This window comes from Oryctolagus cuniculus, chromosome 17 (assembly GCF_964237555.1).
Source record: "Oryctolagus cuniculus chromosome 17, mOryCun1.1, whole genome shotgun sequence".
NCBI classification, from domain to species: Eukaryota; Metazoa; Chordata; class Mammalia; order Lagomorpha; family Leporidae; genus Oryctolagus; species Oryctolagus cuniculus.
In genome coordinates this window covers 318987-345441 of record NC_091448.1, presented here as the reverse complement: position 1 = coordinate 345441, position 26455 = coordinate 318987, and the positions used below count along the sequence as shown (strand labels likewise).

The 26455-nt window shown below is 53.0% G+C and overlaps 2 protein-coding genes across 3 annotated transcripts in view; one reads left to right on the top strand and one right to left on the bottom strand.

Annotated features, from left to right (window-relative positions):
* The window catches only part of TBCD (tubulin folding cofactor D), a 180245-nt gene that overhangs the window by 57167 nt on the left and 96623 nt on the right, over positions 1 to 26455 (top strand). The window contains exon 14 of one of the 2 annotated variants that reach the window (XM_051838823.2): positions 10897 to 10992. The exons of the other annotated variant lie outside the window; for it this stretch is intronic. Coding sequence (XP_051694783.2) covers positions 10897 to 10992 — 96 coding nt within the window. The remainder of the gene's footprint in view (positions 1 to 10896; positions 10993 to 26455) is intronic. 2 annotated transcript variants of the gene reach the window in all.
* ZNF750 (zinc finger protein 750) lies at positions 4955 to 13650 on the bottom strand. Its single transcript, XM_051838824.2, has 3 exons — positions 13517 to 13650; positions 6514 to 8119; positions 4955 to 6393 (listed from the first exon to the last, which is right to left on the bottom strand). The coding sequence occupies exons 2-3, from the start codon at positions 7950 to 7952 to the stop codon at positions 5655 to 5657; spliced, it is 2178 nt and encodes a 725-aa protein (XP_051694784.1). The 5' UTR covers positions 7953 to 8119; positions 13517 to 13650; the 3' UTR covers positions 4955 to 5654.

Genomic DNA, 26455 nt, shown 5'->3' with positions numbered 1-26455 from the left:
TGCCCCTCCTTCCCTGCAGAATGGGGTGTTTTGGTTGAGGGTGGAGTCGTGCCGTGGGCAGATAGCAGCTGCCACAGAGAGGGCTGCTCGGAATGGTGGAGTGATGGTTTCTAAATGTGAATTCAACTTTGTTTAACTAGTAATTCATCCACAACATAGTAAGCCCACTTAAAGTATATACTTCATTTGTTTTTGGTATATTACATTATTGCTTTTAAAAAATTGTGGCAAAATATATTTCTAGAACAAAAGTTTTTTATTTTAACCATTTTTTTAAAAAAGATTTTACTTATTTGAAAGGCAGAATTACAGAGAAAGAGATGGGGAGAGAGAGGTCTTCTATCTGCTGGTTTGCTCCCTAAATGGTCACAATGGCCAGGGCTGGATCAGGCTGGAGTCAGGAGCCAGAAGCTGCTTCTGGGTTTCCCACGTGGGTGCAAAGGACCAAGGATTTGGGCCATCTTCTTCTGCTTTCCCAGGTGCATTAGCAGGGAGCTGGATTGGAAGCAAAGCAGGACTCGAACCAGCACCCATATGGGACGCCACTGTTGCGGGCAGCGGCTTGACCCCTTATACCACAAAGCTGGCTCTGATTTTAACCTTTTTTTTTTTTTTAAAGATTTTTATTTATTTGGAAGTCAGAGTACCACAGATATGCAGAGAGAGAAGGAGCGGCAGAGAGAGAGAGGTCTTCCGGCATCTGCTGGTTCATTCCCCAATTGGCCGCAACGGCCGGAGCTGTGCCGATCCAGAGCCAGGAGCTTCTTCCAGGTCTCCCACAAGGGTGCAGGGACCCAAGGACTTGGGCCATCTTCCACTGCTTTCCCAGGCCATAGCAGAGTTTGGATCGGAAGTGGAGCAGTTGGGACTTGAACTGGCTCCCATATGGGATGCCTGTGCTGCAGGCGGTGGCTTTACCTGCTACTCCACAGTGCTTGCCCTGATTGTAAGCATTTTTAAGCATACAGCTCTGTGACATCATCCCCTGCACTGTTGTGCAGCCATCACCACGTCTCCGTCTGAAGCTGGTCGCCCTTGGGGAAGGCATGGCCCCATCTCCCTCCCTTCTACACTCTCCTCTGCAGATGTGTCCATTCTAGGGACCCTGTGGAAACACAGTGCTTGGTCCTGTGGCCTGGGGTATCTCAGTGTTAGGTGTTCAGGGTTCATCTGTGTCATGGCATGGGTGAGAATGTCCTTTCTTTTTAAGGACGCACTGCCGATGGACACCGCTGCTGTGACTGTAGCCTGTAGCTTTCTGAGACTGTTGAGTGTATGCCCAGAAGTGAACTGCTGGGTTGTGTGGTAATCTCCACTTCACTTTTTGATAGATTATCAAGTTTAGCTCAGAGTTTGGGTCCTGCATGAATGTAGAAAGGTAGTGTAGGCCGGCGCCGCAGCTCACTAGGCTAATCCTCCGCCTAGCGGCGCCGGCACACCGGGTTCTAGTCCCGGTCGGGGCGCCGGATTCTGTCCCGGTTGTCCCTCTTCCAAGCCAGCCCTCTGCTGTGGCCAGGGAGTGCAGTGGAGGATGGCCCAGGTGCTTGGGCCCTGCACCCCATGGGAGACCAGGAGAAGCACCTGGCTCCTGGCTCCTGCCATCGGATCAGCGCGGTGCGCCGGCCGCAGCGCGCCGGCCGCGGCGGCCATTGGAGGGTGAACCAACGGCAAAGGAAGAGCTTTCTCTCTGTCTCTCTCTCACTGTCCACTCTGCCTGTCAAAAATAAAAAAAAAATAATAAAAAAAAAAGGTAGTGTAGTTAAAAAAAAAAAAAATCAGTGGTGCTATTTTGTTATATAGCTCCAGGATCTACTCTGCTTTTGAAGACAAGTGCAAGGGCCTGCCTTGGCTGGTGAGAGTTGTCGCATCAGGAGGGTGAAGCTTCTGCAGAGGCGACTCCATGCTGCAGACCGGGGCGGTCTGGGCCAGTGGAGTGACCCTTGCACCCCAGGTGGCACCCCACTGACTGGTGTTTGTGGTTGAAGGTGATGCCTGATGCAAGGTAGTGTTCTGACTCTGGGCCTCTGATGCGGAAGTGTGTCCTTGCGGCATGAGGTGGGAGGCAAGAACTCCTTGTCTGCAGGGCCCTGTCCTTGGCTTTGGGTCCTTAGTGCAGGAGATCAAGTCTGATATACGGTCACTGCTGCCACTGTTTCCTACAGGGCTGCTTGCTGGGAAGCAGGAGGTGTCATATTTTTGTTCTTTGCCAGAACATCTTGGTGTATGTCCATGGAAGAGCCAGGCATGCCAGTGAGACTGTAACTCCTTCAGAGGTGTGTGATTTTCCAGGGTGAGCCTTGGGTGAGCCTTAGGGGAACTCATGCAGTCCTTGGAGGGCCTAGCAGTGCTCACTTGGCGCCCACACTGCATTCTGGGGGGCAGATTGCAGCATGTGTGCTAAGCACCCCTCACAAGTAGGTTCCTTTGGTTTTATACAAAAGCAACCAGTTGAAAAGCATTTTATTTGCTGCCCCAAATACTGTCTTTTAAAAATGAAACTGTGGTTGCATCACTTTTAAAAAAAAATTATTTATTTAGTTAACACAGAGAGAAAAGGAGAGGCAGAGGCACCATCTGCAATGGCCAGAGCAGCACCAATACGAAGCCAGGAGCCAGGAGCTTCTTCCAGGTCTCCCATGCAGGTGCAGGGGCCCAAGGACTTGGGCCATGTCCTACTGCTTTTCTAGGCCATAGCAGAGAGCTGGATCGCAAGTGGAGCAGCCAGGACTTGAACTGGCGCCCATATGGGATGCCAGCACTGCAGGTGGCAGTTTTACCTGCTATGCCACAGCGCTGGCCCCAACTTTTTTTTTTTTTTAAAGATTTATCCATCTACCTGAAAGGCAGAGTTATAGAGGCAGATGCAGAGAGAGAGAGAGAGAGAGAAAGGGAGGGAAGGAGGGAGGTCGGTCGGTCGGTCTTCCATCTGCTGGCCCACTCTGCAGATGGCTGCAATGGCTGCAGCTGCGCCGATCTGAAGCCAGGAGCCAGGAGCCTCCTCTGGGCCTCCCATGTGGGGCAGGAGCCCAAGGACCTGGGCCATTTTCCACTGCTTTCCCAGGCCATAGCAGAGAGCTGGATGGGAAGTGGAGTAGCTGGGACTGGAACTGGCGCCTACATGGAATGCCGGCACTGCAGGCAGCGGCTCCATCCTCCACGCCACAGTGTCCCCTTCCCAGACCCCCCCGCTTTTTAAAAATATTTATCAGTCTGCCTGAAAGGCAGAGTTACAGAGAGGCAGAGGCGAACAGAGAGAGAGGTGCATCTCCCACACACAGAGGGTCTGGGTGTTATGATGATCTCACATCTGCCATCTCCACTGAAAATCCCAAATGTTTCTTTGGCAGGAAATTCCATCCTTTCCTTTTGTCTTTGAATCCATAGCTCCATTTGCTTTTCCCAGAGGATTTTATCCTACTCCAGCTGTGTGTGTTAGGAGTCTTTCATTGACCTCCCTGTTGTGTTTCTACAAGTGTGTGAATGGGAACTGACCGTGCGTGTCGTGTTTGCTGTTAGGTGCTGAGTGTTTCAGGGTTTCTGAGGAGCCGGCTTTTGGCCCAGCAGCTCAGACTCCCTCATCCTGCACCGGAGCTTGCACTCCTGGCGCTGGCTGCTGACTCCAGCTTCCTGCTAAAACAGGCCTGGGGAGGCGGTGGCAGAGGCTCGTGTGATTGGCTCCTGCTGCCCACGTGGATTGTGTTCTTGGCTCCTAACTTTGGCCTAGACCGAGCTGTTGTGGGTATCTGGGGAGTGAGCCAGTGGCTGGGAACTCTCTGTCTCTCTGCCTTTCAAATAAATAAATAAAAAGTTAAAAACAGAGTTTTCTAGATTGGGTTTTTGAAAAAGTATCTGTTAGTACAAAGTTCACCAAAACAACATAAACTAATGCTTTACGGAGGTGTGGCGACTTCAGTCCGGGCTCTCCTGTGTGCTCGCCAGGACAAGGCAGGGCTGTCTCAGTGCCAGCAGGCCTCACTCGCATCAGTAGGAAACAGGATTGGCAGGGGTTTTGTCTTCGCAGGGTTTGTTGGAATGTTCCCCAGGTTTTCCCCAGAGCACGGTGTTCCCCGTCAATGGACAGCTTCATCAGGACCTCTGCTGTCCTGAGAGAGCCGTGGATTGAGGACCACCTGTGTCACAGCAAGGTTTCCCACACAGTGCCAGAGCCGCTGTCCTTAGCACTCCCAGCTGACGCTGAGCACCCGGGAGAGGGCGGGCTCTCAAGAGGAGGAGGAAGGGGAGGAGGGGATGGAGCAGCCCGGCTCAGGCGGAGCTTGTAAGTGCTCTGAGGCCTGAGGACCCCTTGGACCACTGATTCACACAAACGTGCACACATGCCATGTTGCACATGCAACATTCATGCCCATGTTGTATACACAGTACAGATGCATACATGCTGTGTTGCACACATAGTGTATGCACACACGACATTGCACACATAGCACTGTGTGCATACATGACATTGCACACATGCACACAGCATATTGCAAAGAGCACACATGCCATGTACACACAGCATATGCGCACATACGCATGTTGCACACATAGTACATATACACACAACACATATCCATGTTGCACACATAGCACACACACCACTCCCATGTTACACATACAGCACATACACACATGTACATACAACATATACATATTGCATACACAGCTACACGTTTTATACACAACACAGCACATGTGCACACACACATTGCACACATAGCACACACCACTCCCATGTCACACATTCAGCACGTATACACATGTACACACAGCAGTTACCCCTGTCAGACACACATGTTGCACACATACCCATGTTACGTGTGCATGTGCACACATGCCCATGTTGTACACAGAGTGCACATGCATACACCCTGTTTGCGCTCTCAGTTTATCCTAGTGGATGCCCCTTTTCATGGGGCCTCATGGTAAGAAGGCCCATGGACAGCACAGACCTGCGTTTGTCTCTTGTGGATGGGTGCTTAGCACTGACCAGGAGTTTATTGGAACATGAATAACATGGACATTGTAAGGAGTGGAAAATTAGGCTGCATAAATCAAAAACTTACTGTAACATTATAAGCAAATAGAATAAATTGGTAATACCTTCACCAGCAGTACCATTTCCGTAAGGAAATAAGTTAATTGCATAAATAACCTCGCGATGTTTGTGTGTTGTTCAGTCACATAGAGTCACAGCACTCTCCATGCAATACTTGAATGCTAGGGTTAAAAATGTTTGTTTTCCTGGCATGTTTCCCAGTAACTTCTATTTGCTTCAAAACGAAACACACGACTGTACTTAATAAAAAACAGTTCAGACGATTTGTTCTAGTGCTACAGTATCTGTAAGAGCTTTGTCAGAGGCCCTTCTGCAGGATGGCGTATATCTACACGTTACCTCTAGTTCTGTACGTTGAGTCTGGTGTGTTGCAAATGTGAGAGCCGAAGTTCAACTCACAGTGTTAGGGCGTGAGTCACTCAGATGTGTCTTTAACCAAAAGTGGAGACACCTTCTAATATTTACAAAAAACAAACTGAACTGCAGACTTATTTTTGGAAAGAAAAAAACGAAGCTGCAGTTTTAGGAACTGCCCGGGGGAAAGGAGAAGGTCCTGCCTCGGGTGGGGTGTGGGTGCCGCGAGCCTCATACTCTGGCTTTAGGACACTCGGGTTCTTTTCCGGAGAGTGAACACTCTGGCCGTGTCACTCGGCTTCCCCTTCTTAGCTGCTGGCTGGGATTTCCCCGCGTCTCTGTGACTTGTCCTCTTTGTTCCTCTGGGTCTGAGGTCACACTGAGCCTCCTGGCGTTCTGTGCACCCGAGAGGGGGTGCATCTTGTGGGCAGGCAGACTCCTGGGCTGCGGGCTCCCCGTCGCCCAGCCTGACATTTCCTGGGCTGTAGGCCGCCAGCTGGCACAGGGCCACAGCTGCTGTCTGCTTCTGCTCGTCGCTGCTGTCCTCTTCGCACACATCGCGGGCCTTCCCTGCTGGGCTTGATGCTGGGGCCTTGTCAGCGCTGGGGCTGTCCTTGTGTGGCTTGGTGTGGCTTGGCCCATCCCCAGGACTTCCTGTTTCTTCCTGATGGGCAGCAGCAGCCTCATCAGGCTCTGTGCCTGGGGGCGGGCTGGGCAAGGTGGGCCCTGGGGGCCGGGCATTGCAGGGGTCCTTCACCGAGAGGTTGAGGGGCAGGTCCTGTAGCTCCACGAAGCTGGGGGACTCCTCCAGGAGGCAGCCTCTGTACACGGGGCCATGAGCTGCTGCCAGTTTGGCCTCTGGTTTCTTGGAGAGGTTGAGAGGGCCTGTCCTGGAGCTGTCCTCTGGGCTGGAAGGCACAACCTCCATGACCAGAGTGGTGCTTCCTGTCTGGACGGGAGGGTCTCTGGTTGTGGCCTTCAGGCTGGAAGAAGTTGAGAGAAGGGCTTAGAAAGTGACGCGGTAAAGATTTTGAGCCAGTGTAAACGTGGCTAATTGCAAACCGAAAACCTTACTTGGAAGCTTTGAAAATGAAATTTCTTACCTGTTTGGAGACTCTGTCCCCTTTGCAGGGTCCTCGGAGTGTAGGCATTCGTGGCTTTTCGGGACGGATTTGAAGGCCGTGGGGCTGTGCTCTGGCTGGTGGAGCCGTCCCAGGGTGCACGTGGCGGGCTTGTTGGAGAGGTCACACAGGCCCTCGTAGGTCTGGCTGGTCTGCGTGAACGTGGTGGGGCTGGGCCTCCCTGGGGAGCCTGTGGCTGCGCTGCCCTCACGGGGGCTCATTTTGGCCCCTTCGGTGTCCCTCTGCCTGTCTTTGGAAGGGTCTTTAGCCTCTGGAGGTGGACTTTCCTTCTCAGGCTCGGTCTGCTTCTTGTGGGCGGAGGGAGGGTTTGACCTGGAAGGACTTGAGGCTGCATAGAGCAGCGCAGCCTCCTCCAGTGGGTGTGAGCTCTGATCCCGCGTGATGCCGGCCACGGCGGGCAGCCTGAGGCCGTAGGAGGAAAATGCCGACTCTGGTCTGTAAAACCCATAGGGAATCGGCAGATTGGAGGGATAGTGCTGGAAAAATCTGTAGTGATCGTATGTTGATGGAGATGGACTCAGGTGCTTAGGGATCGGCCCTGGGTGAGGCAGGAAGGGCCTTTGGTCTTGGGCTCCATAGAGGGACAGCAGAGGTGTGTCACACTCAGAGGCGTTCCCAGCCAGGAGGTAGGGGGAGTAGATGGTGGCTAGTCCGTGCTCGGCGTGGAAGTGTGGGGGATACTCTGGCACAGTGGGGTGCACGTAGGGGGGAATGGCACTGAAGCCCTTTGTCGACGGCATTCTGTGTGGAAGCTCGGGTGGCAGGAATGGAGAGCCGGCCTTCCAGGGGTAGCCAGGAGTGTGGAAGGCTGACTTAGTGTGGAAAGCAGCGGCTTTGGCTGTGGGGGGCGCTACCGCCAGCATCTCTGGTGCCTCTGTGTTTTCTGGCCCTTTCAGTCTGTGCTCCCCGACTGGAACAAATGCTGAAGGCCGTACCACGCCTTCCAGGGCAGCCTGGGGGCCCAGGGCAGCTTCTGGGACTGGACTCAGGGGTGCTGTGTCCTTGTGGAGGCCTGGCTTTTGTGGGCACTTGTGGGCTCCCCGAGCTTTCAGCTCCACGTTTTCCTTGACGTCCTCCTTGGGAAAGCTGTGTTGAAGCTTCGAGTCAAAGCTGGAGTGTCCATTTGTGGCCGACTTGGAAGAAGCTGGCTTAGCCGTGGGGTCTGGCTGGTTGGTTTGCTTAGGGTCTAGCGAGTTAGCTTTAGGGCACTTGGGGACCCGGTCTTGTTCTGAAACTAAAGTGATGGAGTTCTTACAGAGACCGTACTTCATGTGATTGAAAAGGTGAGACTTCTCGTTGCAGGTGAAGGGGCACTGGAAGCATTTGTACTTGAAGGGCTTTCCTGGGGGCCGGGGGATGTAATGTGGCTTCTTTGGTTTCCGCTCTTTGAGGAGACTCATTGTCCTCTTCTGTCTCAGACTCTGGTCTTCCGGGCGGAGTCGCTGCTGACTGCCGCTCAGCTTGGGCTCGGTGGCTTTTTTGAAGCCGAGTGGCTCTGGCTTTGCTTCCCAAGCTCTTGTTTGGAGACAGCTCCACGTGCCGCGGTTCTGACGAGGAAGGTGCTGGCCTGCAGTGGAAGACAGAGTCTGGGGTCAGGACGGGTCCTCGCCCGCACCACCGAGCAGCTGGGAGCACCCACTTGCGCAGCGGCAGCACCCAGCGCCTGCCTCTGCTCCGCCCACTCCTGAGGCGGAGCAGGTGCCACCGCCCCCACGCCCCTCACTGTGCTCTGTTTTCTCAAGTCTGACCTGGAAGAAGTGCTCTGGGCCAGGAGACATGTGGTGTGTGGAGTGTTTAGTGTCAGTTTTGAGAATACCTACAATTCTTGGAGTTTGGGAAATTTTATCCCATAATCTAGGCCTGCTTTGCAGGGGGCCGAAGTTGAGCCTCCTTGGTCCATTCCTGCAGGGTCTCTGAACGGGGATCTGGCACTGTGCCTCTGCCTGACTGCTGTGAAAACGCGAGTGTTCGGTGACACGCTTCAGGGCAGGCCTGCTGCTTAGCCGTGTCCTCGCTGTGTTCTCCCTGCAGGTGCCCCACCCTTCTGTTTGTCTCCATGTGAGTGTAACTGCTACATGTGTGCTGAACAGCTAGTCTGCAGTGCTGCCACGTGTGCTTGGAAGCCCCCGTGGTGGCTGCACCCCCCGCCCCCGTCCTCTCTCTGCCCTCAGCCTTGGGAGAGACTCACAGGTTCACCCCGTCCTTTCCTGGGTATGCCTCCAAGTGGTCAGAGCAAGGCTTTATAGCCCCGTGTTCAAGGGGCCAGATTGCGAGCGGTGCTAGCATCTTAGGGAGTGGACTCTGCTTCTGGCTGTGCCCACTCAGGTCCTTGGCACTTGGCAGATAGGGATGTGGTGTCCACCTCTGCTGGGGCTCTAGGACCTGGCAGGGCTGTGAGTCTGCCCAGGGCAGGCCCACCCTCTGCTCCTCCCTCATTCCCCCAGCTGGGTTTCCTTTTATGCTATTTGGCACCCCGGGCCCTCAGTTTGCCTCCTCCCCTGAAGCTGCCAGCAAAGGGCAGCTGCTGCCTGGACCAACCCGTGGTGGCCGTGTCTCAGGACAAGCTTGTGGTTGTGTGAGGATTCAAGCCCCGCCCTTTTATGATGGAAAAAGTGTGAGAAAGGAAAGTTCTGTAGCATCTAAATATTTTCAAATGATTTATAAAATTAAATGGAGATGATTAAAGACAACTGCTGGCCGGCGCCGCGGCTCACTAGGCTAATCCTCCGCCTTGTGGCGCCGGCACACCGGGTTCTAGTCCCGGTCAGGGTGCCGGATTCTGTCCCGGTTGCCTCTCTTCCAGGCCAGCTCTCTGCTGTGGCCTGGGAGTGCAGTGGAGGATGGCCCACTCTGCCTGTCAAAAACAAACAAACAAAAACTGCTTCCAGCTGCAGTTTTGCTCTTTTTTTTTTTTTTTCTTGACGAGTGGACAGTGAAAGAGAGAGACAGAGAGAAAGGTCTTCCTTTGCCTTTGGTTCACCCTCCAATGGCCGCCGTGGCCGGCGCACCGCGCTGATCCGATGGCAGGAGCCAGGTACTTCTGGTCTCCCATGGGGTGCAGGGCCCAAGCACTTGGGCCATCCTCCACTGCCCTCCTGGGCCACAGCAGAGAGCTGGCCTGGAAGAGGGGCAACCGGGACAGAATCCGGCGCCCCGACTGGGACTAGAACCTGGTGTGCTGGCGCCGCAAGGCAGAGGATTAGCCTAGTGAGCTGTGGCGCCGGCCCAGCTTTGCTCTTTAAGGGCTGAGCAGATGCAGTCAGTCCTGAGTGAGGGTTTATAGATGAGCTGTCTCCTACATCGCACACCACACACTGTGCAAAATTGCTGGTTAAGAAGACATGTGTGGTTTCAAATTTTTTTTTTTTTTGCATCGAAATAAACTTGTCTTTTAATTCCCTTTTCTGTAGACTTTTGAAGTCCACTCTTAGTAGACAGTGGGGTGCTTAAAGTATTGTGGGTGGAAGGAGAGGGAGTGGCTCGGGGGACATCTGAGACACGTATTGCCTTTCTCTGCTCGCACAGCACAGCAGCAGGAGAGGAGCCTGCCTTTTCATTTGGATGCCTTAAATCTAGGAGAGCCCTCAGATTTTACTCTCCACAAGCTGGTGTCTCTTCATATTCCGTAGAAACACAGAGAGCCACTGCACCCACCCCTGCCATGTCTCTGCTGACGAATTTAAGTTCTTTAAGATACTGATCTACTAAGAGGTGTTTGAGTAGAGCAAGGGTGCTGCTGACTCCTAAAGCCTTCCCTGTGGGGCTTCTGCAGGGTGTGATAGGGAAGCCTGCATTGTAGATGAGCAGTAAGAATGCTGGCTGCCTTTGAGGTGTCGGACAGACGGTGCGCCTCCCGGGGGGCTGGTGGTGACCCGCAGGTGCCTGGGCTGTGCGTAGTGCTGCCCCTCCCAGTGTGCGCCACTGCAGAGGCTGGAAGGCACCGTGTCAGAGCCGAGCAAATTAAACACGTAATAATAGCTTTGTGTCTTTCTAATTTCCCCTCTTATTAAAAGAAAAAGTGTGAAATAATTCTTTATGGTTCAGCCTGTACCTGGGGGGCAGATCTGCCCTGGGCGATAAAAGCACAATTTCCCTGCCTCTCGTCAGGAAGCGGAGAAGCGGGTGCCTGATGGCAGCCGAGTGCCGGGCCAGCCAGATAAGTCAGCAGGGCCTGTCCCGGCACGCCTCATTGTGCTGCCTGATTCTGAAGGCGTGAGAACCTCTGCAAGTGGAGTTCCCATGATTGTATAGGATCTGTTACGGCAAAGATCTGAAAACTGATGATTTCACCACTCGCTGGAAGCTTCGCGATCAGAATGATGACAGTTGCAAAATGTTTATCAGGTGAGCGCCGCGTCCCAGCGCTGCCCAGGGTGGACGCGGATGCGCCAGCCCCAGTCTCCAAGACAGGAGGAGCCGTGAGGGACAGAAGCTCCCTGGGTACGTAGCAAAACGATGATGTTTGTGTAGAAGCACGATTTCCAGTATTGCTGAGACTTCAGTCCCCCAGATAAGTGAGCCCCGCTGGGTTAAGTTTTCCCCACAGTCTCTCTGGATGTAGTCATGTAAGTTATCGTAGTACTTCACAGAACAGTAATTTGCAAAATAATTGCTTTTATGTTAGTGTGTACTTTTCTCTGTCAACTGTGGCGGGGTCTGAAGTCTGGTCCCAGCTGCCTGCCTGTCTTTTGCTCTGTCAGCTGTCAAGGTCAGTAAAGCAGCTTAGGGCTCCTGGAGCCACTGTTCTCGGGGGCAGGAGTGCTGCAGGGTTTGGCTGCTTGCAGGCCTGTTCAGGAGATGGAGGCCTGGGTGCGGGCGGTTTGGATAAGCTGACCTCTCAGGACTGTGCAGCTGCCTCTGACGCAGCTGCCAGAGGCTGTGGGTCACAGGTCTATAAAACAGCAGTGTGGGGAAGTGGGGAAAATAGATGCTTCTGTAAGCTTTCCAGCCATGAAGTCACCTGCCCAAGTGAGGTTTACAGGGATGAAGAAACTAAACCTGACAGCGGGACCTCAAGTCAGTCGCCTAGATCTCGGGCACAGGTTTGAAACAGTCTCCATCTGGTCAGCTCCTGCCTGCTGGACTTTGTACTCACTGGCAGCTGCTGGTGTGAAAAAAAATGTATATTGTTGCCAAAACAGGAAACCCAGAACTCTAAGTGTTTACAGTACGTTTGGATTAGCATTCAGCAGGGACTTCTTCCCACCATGGCCGCCGTGTGACACGCTGAGGCCGCGAGCAGAGTTCCCCTGGGGAGGAGTCCCTCTCATTACGAGCTGCAGTGTTAGCACCGGAGAGGTTAACGTGTGCCCAGCACTTTACCAGACTTTCCACTCCCCAGTGGACGCCACTCGGGGTGGAAGTGGCTGTTGCAGAAACGCCTACCCCTGGGGTCTCTTCCTCGCAGCTGCTTGGCTGTGTCTTCCTTCTTGGAATCATCAGGACTGTGCAGCCCGTGTAGACACTGTGCTAAAGGGGCTCACAACAGTGGGGGGGCAGAGACTCAGACACGTGCCCAGGGCCCAGCATGAGCTTTCCCTGATTTTCCCACTGTCTACGAGTATCGTAATGTCTCTGGGCCGTCGGAGGATCTGCGTGCCTCTGGAAGGTCCCTGGGCTGAGGGCGCTGCTGGCGCCGGGCACAGCTGCCCACACAGCGCTTTGTGCAGCCTGTGGTTTCGGTCAGCCGCAGGGTTTTGTCTGCATGGTTGTTACAGCACTAAATTGCCGATGCCCCCGTCTTTTGATAGGTTCCTAAGTGTGGACAGTTAATGTTGCCAGTTGTTAGGTTAATAGTGAGTGGCTGGAGTATTTAAAGTTTCTAAGGCATTTGAATTTAGAAAAATGGACAAAAGAATTTTTTTTTTTTAACTTGGGTTTATAGGACACTTCTGTGGCAAGCTGGGCTAACTTGTGACCTGAAATGATGCTGTAATGTTCCTTTTGGTGGTGTCCGGCTGTCTGGCAGGGAGCCCTCTCGTCAGATAGACGTTGTGAAGGGCACACTATAATTATGATATTGTGATGTGGCGTTATTGCATAACTCAAGGACACGCCATTGTCGCCTGCCCACTGGGTGTTGCAAGAACGAGATCTGTGAGTTTTACTCCAATTGAGCTTTTCCAGCGATTGACCGCCACTCCCTCCCAGACTTTCGGTTTAAAATGAAGGCTAAACTCCAGGACGGCCACGGCCTCCAGAAAACTACCAGGGCCTGGCTGGGCTCAGCACCGTGAGTGCACATAGCTCCCACCAAGCCCGGTGTGCACCCCAACCACCTTAAAAACCTGTCTGAAACCCTAATACAAAACAAAAATTATGGTAACACATGTTAGATTTTACCTAAATGAAGTCTGAGCTCAGATTGACCAGTGATTTGGACCATAATTGTTCTCATCTCAATTTCTGAGAAATTTCATAGAAAGGAAGAAGAAGAAAACCCTCTGTGTATATAAAAACTCAACAACCAAACAGAAACAACTTCAGGTTAAATTTTGATTTTGTAAGCTTAACAGTCCTTTTGTTAAACTTTACAAGTCAGTAAAATCAAGGAAACTTTAAAACCATCTGTCTAATCATCGTATGTGTGTGTGTGTGTGTGTGTGTGTGTGTGTGTATGGATGGATGATATTGCCTTTTTATGATGAAGTCTGTTGTAGTTTACTTTCAAGGTAAGGAACAGGTAAGCAACAATGTCAATTCATGTTTGGTTTACCTTCTGTGAATTTTACAGCAGAAGCAAAGACTTGATTTCCAAGTAAACTTGTTGGTGATTTTACAATAAAGTGTCAGCCTTGTCAGAGGTTTTGTAATCGTGGTCTGTGTGCTGGCAGTGCACCTGCAGGTCCTGAGTAAGCCTCAGAACAGCCCCGGACAGGAGCTTCCTCCAGCAGGTATTTTAAGATACAGCCGAGAGCAGCTTTTAAAGAAAACTTAAAATGACAGAGAAACAGTTAGCACTTACCAGAGGTGGCAATGCTGGGATGCGGCGTGCGGGCGTCTCTGTGCCGGGGCTGTGCTGACAGTGCTGGGAGCAGGACCTGTTCTCACGCTGGCTCGCTCGGTGAAACTGGAGCCGGCTCTTCCAGTGGGAGGGATTTAAGTGTAGGAGTTGAGCCCTCGGGGCGTAGAGATGCACCTGATATTCCTCCTGCCCGCAGCTACAATTCATGTGTTTGCACCCACCGCTCCTCGCAGCCTCCCTGGGCACTGGACCCAGCAGCTGAGGGCCACCTCTGTGTCTTTCCGGAAGCTCTTGCTGCAGTTCTGTGGGTGCTGTTTTGGTCTCTGATGGCTGTGGGCTGCAGGGTTTGGATGTGTTCATGGCAGAGTACAGATTACTATGGTGTAGGTCAAACCCTGATAAATATTTGATGTTACAAAGACATCATGAGCAAGTCTTTCCTACAGAAACCTGAGCGTCTGTGCCGAGCGGCAGGTGAACACTGGGATTTTGTTCTCGAGTGCACGTTCCCTAGGAGCCACAGCGCCTGTGGTGTCCTTGTTGAGGGGCCGAGGGAGGCCTTTGGTCACCTGTCCCTTCCTCTTCACCTTGAGGCTCTTGTCCCTGCCCCTCTTGAGAGCTGCGTGGCAGGGAGGGAGTGTACGCAGTACCTTGTCATGGGGACCTGCCGGAGCATGCCTGGGACCAGCCCTGTGCGGCCGTGGACGGCTGCCTCTGGTGGGGAGCCGGCTTGCGCACTCTCACAGCCCCCTTTTCAAGTGACTGAGACACTTGGTTTTGGTGGCACTTTGCTCCCTCCCCCAGCCCGCTTGCTTGTTTAATCCAAGGCTATTGCCCTGGCTTCAGGGAAGGCTGGAATGTGGTGTTGGTTTGGGGCTAGGAAGGGAGGAGGTGAGCTGGTATGAGGCCTTGGGTCACGCCTGGGGCCACTGGCAGAGGCTGCGGCTGGGGCACAGGGACAGCTCACCAGGAGACTGCTTCGTTCTGTATTTAAGACTTAGTGTTTTGTTTGGCCTTCCCTATATTTAATTCTTAAAAAAAATTCTGTTTGTTACTTCTATCCAAATTACCCATCCACATAATGGTCAATTCTATGAGTCTTTGTCACAAAAACAGCAGTTCCTTCCTACCACTCTTGCTGGGTAACAAAGTACCTTTGACTTTGTGGTAGGTGGTGGGTGGCTGAGATCAGCTCAGAGGGAGCTCGTTAGAGTCTGTGGTTCAAGTTCCAGCTACTCTGTTTCCGATTCTAGCTTCCTACTAATGTGCACCCTAGGAGGCAGCAGATGATGGCACAAGTGCTTGGGTTCCTGCCACCCATGGGGGATACCCTGTTGAGTTCTGGGCTCCTGGCTTCCACTTGTCCTAACGCTGGCTGTCGCAGACATTTGGGGAATGAACCAGCAAACAGAAGGTCTCTCTGTCTCTCTGCCCTTAAGTAAAATGAAAATAAATCAATCAAATTTAAAGAACAAAACAAAGCAAAAACTTAGTGGCCTAACCCAACCCCTGTTTCCTGTGCCTGGGGCTCTCGTGGGTCAGGAGTGTAGGCAGGGCTGTGCTGGGTGCTTCCTGTAGGCAAGGCCTTGCCTGGGGTCACTGGGTGCCTATGCCTGTGCCTGTGTGTCCTGCCTTCAGAAGCAGACAGAGACCCCTGTCAGGAGGGGGCTTTACCTTACAGTGGCTCAGGACTCCCAGAAATGCCCAAGGCAATGCCCAAAGAATGGTCACTGTACTACTACCGTCCCCTCCAGTGTGAAGGCCGGCCTGCGGACAGGGGGCTGATGGCTGCACTTCCCACAGGAGCAGTGCCTGTGTGCCCCATTCCCTCTGCCCAGACCTCGCCCCACCCCCAGGGTGTTGCTATTCCTTTGTGGGGAGTGGGACTTAAGCTCCAGCCTGCCCCCTCACCCTGGGGACCCTGTTCCTTGAAACTAGTGCCAACTTTTCTCATGGGCCAATTCTTCGCTTGGGTGTAGATCACACCCCCTATGTGGCTCCTGGGAGAGTGGGAAAGACAAAATCTCTGGAGAACTCGAGTGGCTGGAAGTGTCTTCATTCCACCTGTGCCTGATCGATAGACGGGCCAGACATCATCGACCTTCAGGGTTTTGAGATGCTCTCCGTGGCACATAGCTTTCTAGTCTGTTGTTCAAAGTTTTGATGCATTCCTGAGTCCTGATTATTTTTCTATTAGCATTTTAAACATTTATTTATTTATTTGAAAGGTATAGTTAGAGGCAGAGGCAAACAGAGAGAAAGAGATCTTCTATCTGCTGGCTACAGTGGCCGCAGCTGAGCCGATCCAAAGCCAGGAGCCAGGAGCTTCTTTCGGGTCTCCCAAGCAGGTGCAGGGACCCAAGGATTTCGGCCATCCTCCACTGCTTTCCCAGGCCATAGCAGAGAGCTGGATCAAAAGTGGAGCAGCTGGGTTTTGAACTAGCACCCATATGGGATGCTGGCACTGCAGGTGGCAGCGTTACCTACTATGCCACAGTGTTGGCCCATCCATTAACATTTTTTTTCAAGATTCATTTATTTATTTGAAAGGCAGAGAGTGAAAGATCTTCCATCCGCTGGTTCACTTCCCAAATGGCTGCAACAGCTGGAGCTGGGCCGATCCGAAGCCAGGAGCCTGGAGCCTCTTCCAGGTCTCCCACGCGGGTGCAGGGGCCCAAGGACTTGGGCCATCTTCTACTGCTTTCCCAGGCCACAGCAGAGAGCTGGATTGAAAGTAGAGCAGCCAGGTCTTGACCGGTGCCCATAAGGAATGCTGGCACTGCTGGTGGCGGCTTCACCTGCTATGCCACAGTCCTGGCTCCCATCAATTAACATTTTTTAAACATTAATTTTTCTGAAGATTTATTTATTTATTTGAAAGGGAGGGAGGGAGGCAGAGAGCGAGCGAGAGAGCGAGCGAGAGAGCGAGCGAGAGAGCGAGCAAGAACGCTTCCATCCTCTGGTTCACTCCCCAAATGGTTGCATCAGCTGTGGATCCTTGTGTTCCTGTTGGGAGAAGGACGTGAGTTTTCCAGGAAACACGTCGGCTTCTGATAGGCTGTGCCGCTGAGCGAGTGCTGGAGCTGCTGCACAGCCGGGCCGAAGGTGCCTCGTGGCCCCGCGTTGTGTCTCAGGGTCTCCCCGAGTCCTGAACTGCACAGGGGAGGGGCGGGGCACCGGGAGTCTGCATTCTCACAGTTGTGTCTCAGGGTCCCCCCTGAGTCCTGAACTGCACAGGGGAGGGGCGGGGCAGCGGGAGTCTGCATTCTCACAGTTGTTTGCTGAGCTTTTGTTAAGGGGAGTAACAAACACATGGACCCCTGTGCCCTGCCCAGCTGAGCTCTGGTCCTTTGTGCTCCTGTCTGGAGACCATGGGGGAGGGCTGTGGCCCTGGTGGGTCCAGCAGATTCCTGGACTTGCTCAGAAGCTGCACCTGGGACTGGGTGACGCCCATCGGTGTTCTTGGTGCAGCAGGTGCCCTGCTCGTCACTTGCTGGGTGCCTCCTGACTGAGCAGAGCGTTCACCTGAGATTGCTCCCTCCCCCTCCCCGGCCCAGCCTCGCTGCTGGAGTGAGAGAGCCTGTCAGTGGCCAGCCAGGTCCTGGCTGCAGCTCTTGGGGTCCTCCCCTGCCAATGTGTATGAGCTGGCCCCACCCCGCCTGCTTCCTTGTGACATGCACTTGGCTTCTTAGTTTTAAAGAAGATCTGAGACTATATCAGTGGACTTTTATTCATCTTGTGCCACAGTCATCCTAATGAGAGAGGCCAAGGCATGTGAGAATCCTGGGGAGATTCTGTGGCTGGTGTTCGCTGCTACTGTGTGGGCTAGTGTGCGGTTTTGATTTGTTTCCTGTTCAGGTAATGCCACTACTTGAATGTGTGTGGAACTGGAGGGATGGGAAGGGGGCAGATGGACTCCCCCACCCCACTCCTTTTCCCTGCCAAGGCCCCCTCCCAGGCTATCTCTGGGAGGAGCTGGAAATGGGAGAAGAGCCGGGAGCACCCCGGGGCAGCAGGGCCATGCCCAGCCTCTGGGAGTGTGGCCCGTGGGCAGCCTTTGTTCCTGGCACACAGGCCTGGCTCCTCCCCTGGCTCGGCATTGCCCTCTGAAGGTGCACAGGTGACAGCAGAGTTGAGCAGGGTGCAAGGGGGCTCCTTGGGCTTGGCCTGCCCTGGTGGGAGTCAGCGAGGCTGGAAGACCTTTGTTTCTGTTGGAGCAGAACCCCCAAGCATCCCCCTCCTTCCTCACCAGGTTGATTGGCACAGCAGCTTCTGTGTCTAAAGGGAAACCTGAAACCCGAGCTAGGCTTGTTTTGTCTTCGATTGGGAAACTTGGTTCAGATCTGTGAGCCTGGCCAAGCATAAGGGTTGCTGTCTTCCTCAGTGCTGGGGGAACCCCCCCCCCCACCACCACCACAGGGTGTCGCAGGGCAGTCTTGTCCTTCTCCTGCGGACCTCGGAGTTTGTGGGAGCAGCTTCACCCTGTCCGGTGAGATTGTTGTCTAAAAGGCACTTTGTATATGAGTTTCTCTCTGGGTATGTTCACAGCCACGAGTAGAAGTCATTTAGTTGAATTAAACAGGAACAAGTAAAATAGCACTCATGAATAACGTCAGTGAAATACAGAACAATCAACATAAACGAGGGGCAGCTGTCTGGTGCAGTGGTTAGGTCTCCCGAGCTGCCTTGCGGGGCTGCCGCATCCCACACTGGACTGCCCGGGGTTGAGGCTCAGCTCCGCTGATGCAGACCTTGAAGGCAGATGTAGTGGCTCAAGTAATTGGGTCCCTGCCACCCACGTGGGAAACCTGGATTGATTCCCACCTGCAGGCTTTGGCCTGGCCTAGCCCTGCATGTAGCTGGCATTTGGGGGTGGGGGTGAAACTGCAGATGGGACGTCTGGATCTTTCTGTCTCTCTGCCTTTCCAATAAATAATAAAATAATAACAATGATGATGATAAAACTCTGTGAGCAGACTCCTGTTCTCTGGCTGTGACTCTTGGTGGGTTTTCCACATTTGTGTCTTCTTTCTGTCACGTTCTGGGTTTTTTTTGGTTATTTATTTATTTTTTTCAATTAAGCTTGGCTTTCAGGGCCCTGTCCACGTCCTTCAAATTTCCATCCATTGCCACCACAGTTTGCTTCTGGGCACCCGGTGCCTCTTTTTCACGTCTGCCTGTTCCTTCCCTGTGATCTTTAGTGCTGTAAGCCTTTTTCCCACCAGTGTTTCTAGGGCTGTCACCTCAAGTTCTGAAAGGAGACTTGCTTCTCCCTGAGCCCTTGGCTGTGGGACCCCTGGAGGGAGACCTGCCTCGCTCAGTCGGGGGGGGGGAGAGGCTGCTCCAAGCAGGCCCTGACCTCCCGTTATGCCAGCGTCCCTCCTTGGTGGGGGCCACAGTGTGTTGCGTCGTGTCAGCCGTGCGGATGGAACCTTCCTGCTGGTTCTCGGGCATATTTGCAGGTGGGAACGCTCCTGAGGCAGACCCAGGCCTGTCTGCTGGTGGCCTCCTGCTGGCTGCCCCTGGGATGGAAGTCTGCCTACACTGCACTCCGGGGTGGAGTCTGCCTACACTGCACTCCTGGCCTCCACAGCTCTGACCCCTGCATTACTTTTTTTTTTTTTTTTTAAAGATTTGTTTATTTGAAAGGTAGGTAGAGTTACAGAGAGGCAGAGGCAGAGAGAGAGAGAGGGGGGTCTTCCATTTACTAGTTCACTCCCCACATGGCTGCAGCGGCTGGAGCTGTGCCAGTTTGAAGCCAGGAGCCAGGAGCTTCATCTGGGTCTCCCACATGGGTGCAGGAGCCCAAGGACTTGGGCCATCTTCTGCTTTCCCAGGCCACAGCAGAGAGCTGGGTGGAAGTGGAGCAGCCAGGACTTGAACCGGCGCCCATATGGGATCCTATATGGGATACCTGCTAAGCCACAGCCCCGGCCCCACATGCATTACTTTTGTGTGGTGCTTTTTGATGGCCACCGATGGTTGCAGGTGCTTGACTTATTGCTTAAGGCCATGAAAAGAAAAAGTAAGGCTACAAAGAAAAATGGACACATCTGATATTCTGAGAACTCAAGAAAAACTTTCTTGATTATTGATAAATCAACTGAGAAACAAAAGAGTAGAGCTATCTAAGCACACTATTACGTATGTGACATTAGGTGTGTTTACAGAGTTTAACAGTGGAGCCAACAGGCTGTCCCAAGATACACTGCAAACCCCTGTAGGATGCACATTATCTCACACAGGAGTGTTGAAAGCTTCCCACCTTTACTAGGCCGTAGAACAAGTTTTGAGAAATGTCATAGAGTTGCTAGCATATTGACTATATTCTCTGATCCTAAAGCAATAAAACTAAAAAATTAATATAAAAATATAATGGTGAGGCATGGATTTTTATTTAGAAAACTGAATTTCTAAGTAACACATGAGTCCAAGAAGAAATCCTGACTGGCCACTGTGGAGGGGAAAATCTGACTAAGAGTGTTCTTTTGCCAATGAATTTGATTACCTTAGGCAAAATAGGTGTTCCTAGGAAAACACGGTTTATCAAAAGTGCCCCAGGTAGAAGTGGAAAAGTAACTCCTGTGTGCTTCAGTCCCTCACAGTAGGATTGAATGTTGGGGGACTGACGGCTTCGTCGTGCACTTGCAGCTGCAGTGCAGGGACCTTGACCTTGTTTCCCCAGAGGAGCCCTGCACCCCTTGGCTGCCCTCCGCGGTCCTGCGCAGCCACTTCTCTGTTTTCCGCCTGAGAGCTGCCGGTTCTGGGTGTTTCTCAGGAACGGAGTCATGCGGCATGTGGTGCTTTGTGGCGGGTGGGGCAGTGGATCGACTCTGCATTGCTTTTTATCCGCAAAGAACATTCCGGTGTGTGGCGCACTTGTCAGTCTGGGCTGCCTAGCAGAGTCCCGTGGACTGGGGGAGGCTTGCAGGACAGAAATGAGTTTTCTTGCAGTTGTGGAGGCTGGAAGTGTGAGATCCAGATGCCAGCAGGTTTGGTTTCTTGCTGTGTTCGCACATGGCTGCCTCTCACCTGCCTGTGTCCTAATCGCCTCTTCTTATAGGGCACCAGTCAGACTGGATTTGGGCCCCACCTGCATGACCTCATTTCACGGTAAACACCTTTTTAAAGGCCCTGTTTCCAAATACAGCCACATTCTGAAGTCCAGGGGCTGGAACCCCAGCATAGGAGACTTCAGTGGACACAGTTCAGCCCACGACATGTGGGCAGCTTTACTTGTCAACTGATGGATAGTTGGGTATTTTTACATTTTGGTTCTAAGGAGCGTTTGTGTACAAGTTTTGTGTGGATGTGGGTTTTCGCTTTTCATTGTTGTATCTAGGAATGAACTTTTGACTGCTTTGAAGATGAGAGGAGTTAATGTATTTCAAGAGCTGAGCATATTGGACGGCACACAGTGGGTCTGCCTGGGCGTTGGTGAGGGCGGCACACAGTGGGTCCACCTGTGGCGCAGATGCTTCCTTTTGCTTGAGACTCCCTGTCTGATGCTCCTGTGGCTGCCCCAAAGCCCTGTGGTCAGTGTGTTCTCAGCAAGTGCTTGTCGTCGTTATGTTCCTGTTTTATTTTGTAAAAGATTTATTTATTTATTGGAAAGTCAGAGTTACACAGAGAGAGGAGAGGCAGAGAGAGGTCTTTCATCCGATGGTTCACTCCCCAGATGGCCACAACAGCTGGAGCTGCGCTGATCTGAAACCAGGAGCCAGGAGCTTCTTCGGGTCTCCCACGTGGGTGCAGGGGCCCAAGGACTTGGGTCGTCCTCCACTGCTTTCCCAGGCCACAGCAGAGAGCTGGATTGGGAGGGGAGCAGCCGGGTCTCAAACCGGCACCCATATGGGATGCCAGGGCATTAACCCGCTGTGCCACAGTGCTGGCCCTTGTGTTCCCTGTTTTAAAGGGACAAAGGGTCCTCAGAAGGTTAATGGAAAATGTGTATTTTGAAAAACTGCATGGATTTCAAATTTTTTTTGCACTAAAGTGAACTTTTAATTTTATGTCCCACACATTTTTTTTAGTACTCTTGTGCTACTGAGTACAAACTTAGTCTTTGTGTTTGTTTAAAAAAGGTTTAGGAGGGGCTGATGCTGTGGCACAGCAAGTAAAGCTGTTGCCTGCAGTGCTGGCATCCCATATGGGCACTGGTTCGAGTCCTGGCTGCTCCTCTTCCAATCCGGCTCTCTGCTATGGCCTGGGAAAGCAGTGGAAGATGGCCCGAGTCCTTGGGCCCCTGCACCCATGTGGGAGACCCAGAAGAAACTTCTGGCCCCTGGCTTCGGATTGGCACAGCTCCGGCCATGGTGGCCAATTGAATAGTAAACCAGTGGATGGAAGACCTCTCTCTCTCTCTGCCTCTTCTCTTTCTGTGTAACTCTGACTTTCAAATAAATGAATAAATCTTAAAAAAAAAAAAAAAAAAAAGATTTAGGATAGAGACAGAAAAACTGGCAGGTAAAGAGCTTCCATCAGCTGGTTCCGTCCCCAAATGCCTGTAATGGCCAGGGCTGGGCCAGCTTGAAGCCAGGACCTCCACCCAGGTCTTCCATGTGGGAGGCAAGGACTTAATTACTTGAGGCATCACTGTCACCTGGCAGGGAGATAGAGCCAGGACTTGGATCTGGGACTCAGAAAGTCACTCTGCTATGGGATGTGGGCATCTATCAGCATCCTTACTGATACGCCAAACGTCTGCCCCATATTCCTTGATTTTAAACTGCTAAGTTTAGTCCATTTGTATTTCATCATGTATTTCATTTTGTACCGAAATATTTGAACTTGAATCTCCTGTCTTGCTAAGTGACACTGCTTTTTCTGTTTTAATTTTTAAAAGAATTTTTCTCTTTTAATTTTTACAAGTCCAAAATCAGGAGCCAGGAGCTTCATCCAGGTCTCCCATGTGGGTACAGGGGCCCAAGGACTTGGGCCATCTTCTGCTGATTTCCCAGGTGCGTTAGCAGGGAGCTGGATTGAAAGTAGAAAGTAGAGCAGCCAGGACTCACCTGCACGGATATGGGATACTGGCGCTGCAGGGGGCTTTACTTGCTATGCCACAGCACCTGTGTCATTCTAATGTAAAAATTTTACCATTGTCTGAATTCTCTCTCTCTCTCTCTCTCTCTCTCTCTCTCTCTCTCTCTCTTTTTTGACAGGCAGAGTGGACAGTGAGAGAGAGAGAGACAGAGAGAAAGGTCTTCCTTTTGTCGTTGGTTCACCCTCCAATGGCCGCCGCGGCTGGCGTGCTGCGGCCGGCACACCATGCTGATCCGAAGGCAGGAGCCAGGTGCTTCTCCTGGTCTCCCATGGGGTGCAGGGCCCAAGCACTTGGGCCATCCTCCACTGCACTCCCGGGCCACAGCAGAGAGCTGGCCTGGAAGAGGGGCAACCGGGACAGAATCCGGCGCCCCGACCGGGACTAGAACCCGGTGTGCTGGCGCCACAAGGCGGAGGATTAGCCTAGTGAGCCACGGCGCCGGCCTGAATTCTCTCTTTTTTAAAAGATTTATTTATTTGAAAGGCAGAGAGAGAGAGAGAGAGAGAAAGAGAGAGAGAGATAGGAGAGAGAAGTCTTTCATCTGTGGTTCAGTCCCCAAATGGCCGCAATGTCTGGGGCTGGGGTCAGGATGGAGCCAGGAGCTTCCTCCCGGTCTCCCACGGGGGTACAGGGAGTATAGGGCCCAAGCACTTAGGCTATCTTCCACTGCTGTCCAAGGCACATTAGCAGGGAGCTGGATTGAAAGTAGAGTTGCAGGGCTGGTGCTGTGGTGTAGCAGGTAAAGCCGTCACCTGCAGTGCCAGCACCCCATGTGGATGCCAGTTCGAGTTCTGGCTGCTCTACTTACAATCCAGCTCTCTGCAATGGCCTGGAAAAGCAGTAGAAGGTGGCCCAAGTGTTCGGGCCCCTGCACCTGCGTGGGAGACCTGGAAGAAGCTCCTGGCTGCTAGCTTCAGATTGGCTCAGCTCCAGCCATTGTGGCTATTTGGGGAGTGGACCAGCAATGGAAGATCTTTCTATCTGCCTGTGCCTGTGCCTGTGCCCCTTTCTAACTCTGTCTTTCAAATTAATAAATAAATCTTAAAAAAAAAAAAAAAAAAGTAGAACAGCTGAGACTTGAAACAGCCCCTGTGTGGGGTGCTGGCCCTGCAGGCAGCACTTAACCCGCTATGCCACAACGCTGGCCCCAGTTCTCTTTTTGGTTCCTTTCTTTGTGCGTGCAGTTTTTGTGTTTTAGGGGGAAGGTGTGTGTGTGTCTGAATATGCACAGATCCCTGCACACATGCACACGTGAGCACGTGCATATGCAGGTGTGTACGTAGATGTGCACGTGCATGTAGGTTTAAAGGATATCTTTAATTTTTGTGCGTTTAAATATTTGATTCTTCTTTCACTGGAATTGAGACTCTGTAGGAGACAATTTGTTGTTTAATGAAAGCAAAGGTTAAAGTGGATCAAAGGGAATGTGTCTCAGAATTCAGGCTTCCGTGGTTGTCCTTTGGAGCCAAGTGTTTGTATCTTGTGGTCGAATTTCTGTTTAGAAAGCTGTTTTTAGACGTTGGAACTCACTGGCTGTGGCGTCCCTGAGTGTGGAGCTGCAGAGCCCTGTTTGGTTGGCAGTGTGCTCGGAGGTGTTGGCAAGTGTTCTGTCGTCTCTGACTCTGACCTCACTGCCCCCGTGAGAAGTCTTGCTCCTTGGAAGGAGGGCCCACCTGCCAGCTCCTCCGTTCCTCTCTGCTTCTGCTGTCTCCTGAACCTGTAGTGCCCTGGGCCCTTGGGTGTCTGCGAGGAAATGCAGGCTGCTGATTTGACTGGGGGCTTGTCCAGGCAGGGCAGCTGCTCAGCCGCGGTCCTCTGGACCTTCGGGGCAGCTGGTGAAAGTCGCATGTGGGATTTCTCTTGGTGACGCTGCCGTGTGGACTGCCTGGCTTGCTGGGTGTGCCTCCTAGAAGCAGGACCCTGGTGGCTTTCAGATGGGTCTGAGGTGACACAGCTGTGGGGCAGGAAGGGCCTGTGGGTGGAATGGGCTCCCACTGTGCAGCCACTGCTCTCCTAGGGGCTGCTTTCCATGGACCTGCCAGGGGTTCCCAGTGCAGCAGGTGGGTGGGGCTCTGGACCCCTGCCCAGAAGTCACTGTGGGTAGTGGGGTCCTGGCTGCATCCTTGCTCCCGTCTCTCCACCCATGTCCTTGCTTGTGGCCCCTAAGGCCATGGAGTCTGTGTGACCTGCATCTTCCCTGCGGAAGCTCCCAGCCTGCCAGGGAAGGGAGGCGTGAGCCCCCTGTTGCCTCAGGTTACTTCAGGGCTGCAGAAATGACTGTGTGCCTTTGGTGCAGGGAGCTCAGTAGTGGACGCTGCCCATCGTGGATGCTGCAGCTCAGAATTGCGGAGGGATGAGCAGGAGCCATTGGAGCTGGTGTCCATGGCGGGGCTGCCATGGCTGGTGGGCGGCTTTCCAGAGTCACCCGAGACAGGGGCCGCCTGTCCCACCTGTGTGTGGCAGTGACTGAGGATGGACTCACAGACAGGGGGCAGGCTTGTTGTGACTGTTCCCCCCTCTGCCCTTGGCCACACAACCTCTGTCCTCCCCAGGGCTTTGTGCGGATCGCGTGGGGGCTGCTGACTCTGCCCCGGGTCAGCAGGTCTTGAACAGCACAGTCCTCGGGGCTAACTCAATCTCGGATGTGCACGCCGTGTTCCGGATCTCACGCCGTGGACACTGTCGGGGGCACTGGGGCTGGGAGCCCAGAGCTGAGTCAGAGGCAGAGCTGGTCCCGACTTCCTGGTCAAGCCATTAATTCTCCTCAGCGCTTGTTTGTGCTTCTTTCAAGTTGTTGTACGTGGGCCACTCTGTCATTAGCTGTGGGTGTTCCCTGCCAGTGGCGCGGCGTGGAGCGGCTGAGGAGGAGGCCCTCGCCTCGGGGAGGGCGCCTCCTAGCACCGTGGTTAGGCCAGACTCACGACCCCTCCCTTTGATGGCCCTTGGCGGTGGCAAAGGGACAGGAACTGACAGGCTCTTGGCCCTGTGGCACTGCTGTGAGCTGGTGGGGAGAAGCACATGCGGGTGAGGAAGGCACACCAGCCTCACGTTGTCCTGAGAGTGACAGTGGCCAGAGGTCCTGCGGGTGTCTGTGTCACCAAGAGCAGTCCTGTGACTGCTTCAAAGGAGATAGTTCCAACAGATCACGTCTCCGCAGGGGCTGGCCTTGCCCAGTGGAGGTGCTTGTGGGCTGGCCTTGCCCAGTGGAGGTGCTTGTGGGCTGGCCTTGCCCAGTGGAGGTGCTTGTGGGCTGTGACTGACGACCAGGAAGCTGAGTCCTGTGCGGTTTGCAGGCCCTTCCTGCAGCCTTGGTCTCCGGCCTTGTTTTGTCAGGAATCTCACACGTTACCTCTGGGGTACTGGGAGAAGCATGCCCTTGGTCCTGTGCTGAGGGACCTGTGTGTGCTCTGCTCCCCTAGGAGGCCTCATCTGGGTTTCCCATGTGGGTGATGTGGGTGGCAGGATCCACACTTGAGCCATTTTCCATTGCTTTGCCTAGGCCATTAGCAGAAAGCTTGATTGGAAATGGAGCAGCCAGGACATGAACTGGTGCCTGTATAGAACGCAGGCATTGTAGACAGCAGCTTTGCCTGCTACACCACAATGCCAGCCTCATGATAGTTTTTATTTTTATTTTTTATTTTTTATTTTTTTTATTTTTTATTTTTGACAGGCAGAGTGGACAGTGAGAGAGAGAGACAGAGAGAAAGGTCTTCCTTTGCCATTGGTTCACCCTCCAATGGCCGCCGCGGCCGGTGCACTGCGCTGATCCGATGGCAGGAGCCAGGAGCCAGGTGCTTTTCCTGGTCTCCCATGGGGTGCAGGGCCCAAGCACCTGGGCCATCCTCCACTGCACTCCCTGGCCACAGCAGAGGGCTGGCCTGGAAGAGGGG

Coding starts and splice junctions, on each gene's coding strand:
- ZNF750 (XM_051838824.2), bottom strand. CDS start 7,952: ATGAGTCTCCTCAAAGAGCGGAAACCAAAGAAGCCACATTACATCCCC. Junction 6,394..6,513: donor GGGACAGAGTCTCCAAACAG/GTAAGAAATTTC, acceptor AACTTCTTCCAG/CCTGAAGGCCACAACCAGAG.